General features: G+C 42.0%; 1 protein-coding gene across 1 annotated transcript in view; it reads right to left on the reverse strand.

The window, feature by feature from the left end:
• itga9 (integrin, alpha 9) overlaps positions 1–10,223 on the reverse strand; it is a 71,291-nt gene that overhangs the window by 43,976 nt on the left and 17,092 nt on the right. The window contains exons 7-15 of the mRNA XM_014005308.1: positions 9,298–9,383; positions 9,156–9,218; positions 8,599–8,736; positions 7,598–7,703; positions 6,004–6,098; positions 5,603–5,693; positions 4,586–4,631; positions 4,283–4,446; positions 3,024–3,184 (exon numbers count right to left, since the gene is read on the reverse strand). Coding sequence (XP_013860762.1) covers positions 3,024–3,184; positions 4,283–4,446; positions 4,586–4,631; positions 5,603–5,693; positions 6,004–6,098; positions 7,598–7,703; positions 8,599–8,736; positions 9,156–9,218; positions 9,298–9,383 — 950 coding nt within the window. The remainder of the gene's footprint in view (positions 1–3,023; positions 3,185–4,282; positions 4,447–4,585; positions 4,632–5,602; positions 5,694–6,003; positions 6,099–7,597; positions 7,704–8,598; positions 8,737–9,155; positions 9,219–9,297; positions 9,384–10,223) is intronic.

Raw genomic sequence — 10,223 nt, forward strand, 5'->3', positions numbered from 1 at the left:
TCCATCCATCCATCCATCCATCCATCCATCCATCCATCCATCCATCCATCCATCCATCCATCCACCCACCCACCCAACCAACCAACCATCCATCCAACCAAACAACCAACCATCCATCCAACCAAACAACCAACCAACCATCCATCCATCCATCTATCCATCCATAAACCATCCATCCATCCATCCATCCATCGAATCAACCATCCATCCATCCATGCAACCAACCAACCTACCATCCATCCATCCATCCATCCATCCATCCAACCAACCATTCATCCATCCATCCATCCATCCTTTCATCCATCCATCCATCCAACCAACCATCCATCCAACCAACCACCATCCATCCATCCATCATTTTGGTAATAACAGAAAGCAAACTGGATCTGCCTATCTACTGCCAAAAGTATACCACAAGTGAGCAAGCAGAGGAAGCTTGCAAGAGGGGAGACAATGTGAGCAGATCTCTATGTACGCTTGCAGAAATCTGTATTCCCCTATGATTATTGCTCACTCGGATATTATTTTGCATAATATGAACTTGCTTGCGCGCGATCTCATTTACACTTGCAAGAGTTTTGGCAGAATTTTGCCACTGTAACTTTTTAGCCCTCATGTGCCTCTTTGTCTTCATCAAATACGTATTTCAGCTAGCTGTCAATCAACTRACTTCTACCTTTTTCTGCAGTTTTCAAATAAATTATTCAGAACTCAACACTGACACTGAACTCTCACAGCAAATGCACGCTAACCTAGTTTATGGCTTAATTTTGCTGCTGAGCAGGTGAAATTTGTGGCCGCGTTCAGCAAAAAAATAATCTACTGCCACACTTCACACCTCGGTAGCGCCTTTCCAAACACTCCCAAAGTCATCCCAGATGGGATTTCTCATCTGCAAACTTAAATATTTACACAGCATGACWGAAATTATTTAGCATTATTTGCTTTTCATGTCACGTGAAGATCAAAACTGCTCTGCCTCCACGTAAGGCGGGTGCCAGATGACATTTAGCACCAAGTCTGACAGCAGGAAGAAACGGTTAGCAGAGCCCTGTGTGGAGGTAATAAAATCTGCCTACCTGCTCCTCTGCAGATAGCCGCAGCTTTGTTCATACAGTCAGAGGCTCTGCTTTTCATTAACAACATCAGAGTTTATTTTCATCTGGCAACTTTAGAGCCTAAACTAACGAAGAGAGCTGCAAACTGGGGCTCACTGCAAAGATAAGCTGTGACCTGAGGGATTTCTTGTGTTTGTCTCACAGACAGAGAGGTGCCACAGATATGTGGAGAGCAATAATTCACCTGGCCACCCACAAACTTTWTGATRTTTGGTTGGAGTGGATCAGATAGACTCTTGGAAGGCAGTCTATTTTAAGCTCCTTACACTTGTGCACACACTGCGTGTMTTTAAACTCAGAGAGGGGAACATCAACATTTGCAACTTGAGATTCTTTTAAGTGCAAAACTGTTCAAGTTTATTGAAGCGCCTGGCCAAACACGGGACTGACCTCGCATAATAACAAAAGATGTGTTTTGCGTCAAATAAAGGGGCTTATGCTTACGTTGCTCCAAGCGGAGTGGGTTCGCTTTGGCCAAAATAAATGAAGGATGAGGGGAGAGCACAGTAATGACAGCCCGTCTCAGCTGGCAGCTCTGCCTCCCACTGAGAAACTGCCTGAAGGAGCATCATTAAGAACACCAGTGAAATTTACAGGCCTGCTGTGGGCCTCTGCTTTAAAGAGAGGAGAAACATGGATGATGCCCTCAGGATGAGGAGCATCCATATGGCCACAAGACTAGGAACACAATAGAGAGACTATGTGCTAACAAAGGAGTGTTTGTTTCCTGTTTCTGCAGGCGCACACTGGAGCAGCGTGGTTTCAGGGACCATCCAAGCGCCTGACTGTTACCTTTAACCTAAACCCGCACGGTGACACATTTAGCTTCTCGGCAGATGACTGCTGCTATGTGGCCTTCAGCTACAAACTCTGTGAGAAATGCCATTCTGGAAGTCGGACAGCCGGGTGCTTTGACTGTGTTGAGGAGGCTGACGTATTGGTTTGAGGGGAAAAGGGAGGAGTTTCTCTGCAGGGGAAAAAGGAAAATTAATTTAAAGGACTGCACTTCTCACATAAACATCCAGAGAGAAAATATTTCACTTTTCCAACTGCAAGAGCGAGAAGGGAGAAATGTTAAGAGACCAGGTAGGCATGTCGTGTTGTTCCACTTCTGTGCAGACCCCCACGTTAAAAAAATAAAATAGTCTCATTGTTTTGAATTAAACACACCAAAACTGACTAAGCTAAAGACTAAATACACTAAAATACACCCTAATTATAAAATCCAAACACGCAAAGTATCACAGATGGAATTACTCAGTTCTGCTCTACATCGCCACCAAACTCCATTCAACTTTTGCTTCTTTTTATTTTCTTCTTCCTGTAGATTTTTTAATGTTTGACAAATAACTTTGGGCCTCAGTCTGAAAGGAGGTTGGGGGGTTTATATATTTTCGGCTCAAGAGAAAGATGAAACCAATGGCAGATTGTTGTGTTTTTTTCCATGAAATTATCGTGTTTACTGCTGCCACAAACTGTAACAGAGTCTCAGAGAGGATGTGTCTTTCTGGCTACAGCGATTTAAATTGGTCATAAGAATCGATCATGTGACATGCTGTCGTGCATCATATCTGTACAACATTCTTAAAAAACTGGATGAAAATGTGTGATACACACAAAGTATTACTAGCTAATGATTGTTTATCTGATCTGCACCATTTCCCCCACGTTAAAAAAAACATGGAGGCTGAAATCACGTGACAGATGACGTCACGCCAACTTCAAGTTTGTTTCAGTCGTTATAAATATTTCATTGGGAAAAAGGCTGAGAAAAACACATGAATAAATAAACCGAGAAGTAAAACAGACCTTGTGAGTCTCTAATCAGTCCTGCAGTGGAAAATTAGCTGAGGTCTCAGCTGAGCGCGTGAAGAAGGGTGACTCGGCGCAGAAAGCAACACGTACCTTAACGTAGGCCGTGTACCGCTGACACTTCGCCCTGTTGATGTCCAGGCTCAGCTGCTGGCTCAGCTGGGTCACCTGAGATCCAGCCTGCGTGAAATAAATCCTAGAGGGCTGGTTRTTCTGTCGCTTATCCACATCGGCAGTCAAGTTGTACAGCAGCTCTGAAAGGAGGAAGAAACTCTGTTACAAATAATGTCAACAGGAAACACTTGAATGCAGTGTTTGGGTTTATCTTGTGTTCTATAAAAAATAAACAGATGAGGAAATAAGATAAAACAAAGTCAGTGGGAAGATGGACAAATCATCGGGTTGTGCTTTGAAAGCAGGGAAGTTTCAGTAGCAGCAGCTGCCCCTGGGTCAAAATGACCAATGAGGCCTGTTTTGAAAAGCAGCATTTCCCACAGTTTTGCTGGTTCAGTTACGCCATTGCCAGGCAAAGGAACGAGGCATCTAACAGATTTATTTTTAAAGAAACACAACGTTTTTGCTGATTGCATTCTCCATGTGATTGTAGAAAACCGAGTCTGGATCTCGGGCCATTCAAGTCTGTTCCTCTGCATGAATCAGCCTCATTCTGCAGTCGTACCCTCTGAAGGGTGTGATGTGGGTAAAACAGAGGGAGGGGCGGCAAACGCACCCAAGTCGGACCAAAGCCCACTGTTTCTGTCATCCAACAGAGCCAGGAGGTGAGGGAAGTTTTCATTACAGGAGTCGCAGAAACACAAGCACTTCACTTTCCACGCCGATCGCCAGACGGCCGAACAGAGAGGCTTTATTCCTCCGAGCCGGGACACGATCATTATGCAACAACGGGGCTCCTGTTCCCCTGGGGGTGTGGTGGTGGTGGGGGGGGGGGGGCAGTGACCACACCCAAACATTAGAACAGGACTGCACCTCGGCTGTCATCAGACACCACACCCAACCCAATGGTAGAAAGCTTGATTTACTGAGATTCAGCAGGATCTTTGATAATAAGAAGAACATTTTTTCGAAATTTACTGTTTTTAAAGTTCAGGAAGTTTAAACGTTCATGAATTCCTACTTTATTTTTATGTTTTCAGACATGTTAACCTTGTCAAGTTTTAATTTTAAATTTAGATAAAGGAAAGCTAGCTGTTTCTCAAAACTTTCACTTTTATGCTAAGCTAAGCTAATCTTGTCATCTTTATGTAAATACGACAAAGCAAATGATCTTCATCTTCARATTCAAAGCATGTCAAATTTTGTTTTTTTAAACAAACTGTTTCAGGTTTCGTCACCTATTTGTCCGGGCAGCTGTCTGCCCCGAAAGCGCATGCAGACGGTGACGTTGAAGCAGTTGAGGTTTTGGTGGTTCTGGTGGCCCTCATGGCACTGCGGCGTAGAGATGTTGATGGAGACAGGCAGGAAGATGGAGACATCCACCGTAATGACAGGCCGGGACCTACAACCGTTCCAGACCCAAACACAGAGTGGGGACAAGGTGATCATTAAAACTATCGGGGAAGCAGAAAAAAAACACAAAAAGTTGCTTCGCATTTTACAAATTCTGGAGTGACACACAGACTGACTCAGTCACTCACCTCAGCAGCACCACGCTGTCTGACATGAAAGCTCCAATAGTTACATCTGCAGAGAGAGGGGGGGAAAAAACATAATTAATAAGGTATGACGTGAATGCAACATCTGCAGTCAGCAGTTTTTTACACCTGCACTTTAAAAACAACGCTGCCAGGACTTCAGCTGTCGTGCAGCCTCGGTCTGACTGTCAGCTGTGGAATGTCGTAAACAACAAGTAAACAACAAGCTTCTGTCACGAGTGTGGAGATCTGCTACTGACTGACGAAAAAGAAGCTGCAGACATGACAACAACAAAGGCAACAATTGGCAAATTTATCCCTTTTTTATCTGATACTATTATATTTTCATTTTAAGTTCAGGAACATGATGCACAAAACTGAAGGGGCAGTATMATGTTATTTCCAGGCACATAGTTCAATTCTATACCACAGTTAAGTAATTATGTTACCATCACTTGTTACTAAAATGATGTATTTATCAAAAATAAAATTGACTTTGCATCATAGCTTCTAAATGCCTTGAAACTTGTCTTTTTAAGAACCTTCTACCATTTCAGACACTCCCACTTCAGCATGTCTTCCCAACAATGCTTCGAGGGAGGTGTGCTCTGTGGGGAGGGAGCTCGGCTGCAGATTGAGCTCCAGGGAGGAGCTTTGTAGGTAAATGGGCGGAGCTTTGTACCAGAAAGCGTTAGGACACCGCCACGACTACCACAGCAGATTCAAGGATTTTTCAAACATGCATGAATGAGTCGAAGAAGAATGACATTATAACATATRAGAAAGCTCAAAGAAGTCAATTTTTCCATAATACCACTTTAAAAACAGCTTTATCCACACTATGGTGAGACAGATGGTGGAAAACTATACGTGAAATAACAGCTGTGCACAGTATTTGCTTATAGCTAGATTATAAATTAGAAAAAAAGTTTTGCACTGACTGACTCAAGAACTTTGCACAAAAAATTCCTACGTGCTCGAACTAAGCATATGTGCAAAAACTGGCCACTCGTGCTGTACCTGCGTATCCGTTGCCATCCATGTCCACATTCCCAGAGATGGARTGGCCAAACATCTGCAGACCAGGGTTCAGGCTGCGCCCAGACAGTTTCTGGAACAAAGGATACCAACAAAATATGGGAATGTGATGGACAAAAAGAGCAGTCCATGATTTATTTATTTTGCTCACTGCACATCATTTTTTATTTTTAGAAATGACTGATCCAACGGCTAACACAAAATTTTATGGTTTGGCTCTAAATGTACCAAAAACTACACTAAAATCRGCAATTTTACCACTCAACTACCACCACACAACCAAAAAATAACAAAAAATTCATAATTTTCAGAACACTTTAGTGATATATTAAAATTTAGCTTGTGAATTATGAAAAAAAATGTGAATAATGAATATTTCTCACCATGGAGTATTTTGTAATAATTCCTGCTTCACCCCCATGATAGATATACACAGCTCCTCCATAGTCATCCTCTTTAGGAGCTCCTATGGCTACATCTGAAGAGACAAATAAGTACAAAAAATGAATCATTACATGTTAAAAAGTATTTAATTAACCTCCTGTTTACATTAGGTTGGCTAATGCCTGGGAAACAAGCTCTAAAAGAAAGACTCGTAATGGACAATTAAGTGCTGTTAGTGACCATAAAAACTTGTGCGACCTCTGAGAAASTGGAAACAAGGCTATAAAGTCCTGGCAAAAAACCCTGGAACACCCTGACCGGCACATTTTTAGCATAACGTCCAAATATAGACTTCCTTTTATAAACCAAAGCTATTCCATCTCATGTGGTACGGCATACCAGGCAGAAATGGTACAATCTGTGTTTCACAATAGTTAATTTATTACATGGAGACRAAATAAAAGTCTTCTGTCAGTGGCCAAGTGTGTGATTTTACAGTAGCTTTTGAAAATTAAACGGTGCCTGCTGAGTTGTAAATAATCGCCCGTCAGTCACAGCGACTACATCTGGCTCTTTCCACAATCCAACAGTGATGAGTTACGGGATGAGTTATTCTTCCCAGTTGCCATCTTCCGCTGCACACACACACACACACACACGTTGTGCCAGGCTGCGAGCCTTAGAGGCGCATCTCACACCGAGATGAAACCAGGCAGAGGCTTCCAGCCGCGAGCGTGGGACGCATGCCAAGTGAAGCCTTCAGAGCCAAACCAAAGAAGTGCCAGGAAAAAACAAACGGCGTCATCCTGCTCCTCAAAGTCAGCGTGGATCTGGTTTGTGCCTTCATGGATTGTTGCACACTGGTGTGATGTTGACCAATATGCTCTAATATACTAACATATTTTTCATGGTAATATGAAACAAATGTATGTAAATTTGACAGAAAAGATGGGGGCGGGACAGAGCACAGGCCCGGAAAGAAAGATGGTTCTGTTAATACAACTGTAATACCACTTTCAAGAGCAGCTCTTTCAACAGCGGTTTTGCAATGATATACTTCTAATTTTGGGACGGCGTTGGCAAATGTGTACCGCAACCTAAAGAAGACAAGATGCTTCATGTGTCCTGACCCACAACGGCTCATGTTTTGTAGCGCAGTGTTAGCGTTAGCAACTTTAAAAGACTAATTGTTACCATAACACTTGATTTGGTTCGAGGCGGGTCTGTATTCACACCAGACGTGAACCGCACCAGAGTTTGTTTGGACGCAGACTGAAAGCACCTCAAAAATGGGTCTCGGTCCGGTTGTTTGGTTCGCAACAGGGTTCGCATTAATGTATTCACACCTGCGTAAAAGGTCCGGACCAACGAAGGAAACAAACTCTGTTCTGTTTAAAGCGGACCAAATATGTCAGGTGTGAAAACATACTATGAACCATTCAAGCTCCAATTACATGAATGCTAACAAACATACAGTAAACCAAAGGTTTCATTTTAGCTGATTTATCCAAACTAGAAAGATCCCAATATGAGAAGAAACATATAGTTTAAGAACCAACAAGATTGAAAAAACAACAGTACCATTCTACTAACCTTGATAACCATCGTCATCTATGTCTCCAATTGCTGCAATGCACTCTCCGAAGTGAGCATTAAAAGCATCGTCACCAGTCAGAACTGCACCCTCCTCCATCACCCCCTGAAGAAATTAAAGAATCAGATGAAACTTTATATCAACATTTTTAGGAGCTTTAAAAGTTGCGGCCCTCTTGACTCTAAAAACTAATCTGAATGATCAGAATCAGAATCAGAATACTTTATTGATCCCGGGGGGAAATTACAATGAATTGTAGATGTACACCTTATGACTGAGTTTTCAGAGTTTCATTATAAACAGAAGCTCTCATACCAAACGCAAAAATGTTTATTTCAGCTATTTGCTAATAAACAGTTATAAACTAGAAAATTTTCATTTCCTGCAAAAATGCAGCTCAAATGCTTAATGCTAAAAGTTTTTGCTGAACAGCGAAAAAAGCTAAAAGTAGCCTAAAATAGCTTGAAAAGAAGCCAAAATCATAGAAAACAAAAGCAAACGGCCTCTTGTTCTTCGCTTTGCTTCYTACAGAGGGTCTGGACCCTYGACTATTGAGAAGTGATGTCTTGCTGGAGGCGTGGCCTCTGTTGAAGTTTAAAACGATTGGATCTGATTTACCCAATTGCTAACGTTTGGCTGTGARGTATGCAGTGCGCTAGCTCGACCATGAAGGAAGCTAAGCTAAGCTAACCGGAAACTGCCTGCCCTGTAAACAACCATCCCCTGCCGACAGGAGAGACGRACCGAGCTGAACGAGACAGCTGTAAATGAAAGTTTTGATACATGAATTGTTGAAGTAGTACAAAAATTGTGGAACGATATATGTGCTGAAAAACAAATGTAAGAAAAAATTATCTGAATAGTGTGAATAAGCTTTATAAGCATTTAAAATGAACATTATCAGTTGTACAGAGTTTACAGCGTGTGTGGATTTAAGGTGGTAAAGTAATCTGCAGGTTATGGTGTTGTGTTTCGTTCCCCTCGGTCACGTCCCACTCACGTTGCCCTTGCTGATGTACACAGACACTTGGCCCTCGTCCCGGAGCTGGCTGTGCATGGGTGCCCCCACCAGCAGGTCCGACAAGCCGTCCTGGTTCAGATCAACTGCACACAATGAGGAGCCAAAGTAAGAGCCCATCTGGAACCAAGTCGAGCCACAGAGCATTGGGTCAGATCACAGACAGATCCTCGGCACAAAGAAATTCACACAAATCGCACTTTCGCTTCATTTTCTTTCTGCCTTTTAAATCTCTTTAAAATGTGATTCTGTAGGAAAAGCATTAGCTGCCTCCCTGGTTCTGGTTTGTGGCAAATGTGCCGCTCCTTTAAGTTTGTCTAAACGCTAACACAGACGTAAACAGTGTGGTTCTAATGGCAACACAATTAAAGTTTGTCTGCAGAGATCCAGCTACATGACTCCTGAGGTAACTAAACAATAATGTTTGTACGGTTTATGATATAATATAACAGAACAGTACAACAAAACGCTTTCTGGAAATTCAAAAAAGCTGGTCTGAAATGTTTGGAAACAGTCTGAGACCACGATCGAGGTCATACCATTTTCCCCGAGGCTTGAAATGTCTTCACCAAAGACCCGCCATCAATTTTGAAAACGTAAACCTGTCCAGGAGAGAAACAAAATCACTTCAGCAAAGCAGACTTGAATTCCACAGCTGGACGCAGGTCAGAGAAACCTTACGCTTCCAACGCCGTTGTGCTGCGGTGCCCCCGCAGCTATGTCGATTACATTAGGAGAGGAGAAGTGTCCTGCAGTCACGGCGTAGCCTGGAGACACATAACAACAAATCATCTGGTCAAAATATCCCGTCCATCTGTATTACATGTGCCAAACTCAAGGCCTGCGGGCCAAATGTGGCCTGTGGACTAATTTAGTTCAGCCTGCAAATTTTTTTAATTTTTTTTTGTAATTTAATAAAAAAATATGTTAAATTAAATGTAAACTTTAAGGCAACAAAATAAACAAATTTAAAAAGGCAATACATAATTTTGCTTCAGATTTGAGTAACTGCGGATATTGAGTTAAATTGCCCGGTATTAATGTCTGAAAAAGTAATGCTTTAAAGCCAGAACTGACAATAAACTACATCTCCCATAATGCATGTCGATTTTAGCCAGCAGCTGGCAAAATTCACAMTGTAAAATCTAAATTTAGCTGCATTTTCAACAACTTTTGCTAAGGCTCAGTTGTACAGGTAAGTGGGAATMTCCCACTTACAAGTCAGAAATTTAATTTAAACTGGAACTCACCTTCAGTGGGAATTCCCAATCGGAAAGTGGGAAAGTTCAAAATTCCCAACTCAACAGTGAGTAAAACTTGATTTGTTTGACTTTTAATAGTATTTCTGTTTTATTCATTTCACCTTTACTCAGTACATGTAGCACTTTTCCGTGTTTTTAAAAGGATCAAAAAGAAAAAAATTGTGTAGGTCTTCTGGACGGGTTCTTCTCTAATGAAACGTTTCGTCTCTCCTTCAAGAGACTTCTTCAGTCTGAGAGTTTCAGGCAAAATTCAGGCTTTTAAGCCCAGTGGTTATTCCGTACGTTGCGGGTGTTTCAGAGAAACTGAGACGTTTATTTTCTAAACATGATGTCCCAGTGGCTTTC

Source organism: Austrofundulus limnaeus, unplaced genomic scaffold (genome assembly GCF_001266775.1).
Source record: "Austrofundulus limnaeus strain Quisiro unplaced genomic scaffold, Austrofundulus_limnaeus-1.0 Scaffold0, whole genome shotgun sequence".
Taxonomy (NCBI): Eukaryota; Metazoa; Chordata; class Actinopteri; order Cyprinodontiformes; family Rivulidae; genus Austrofundulus; species Austrofundulus limnaeus.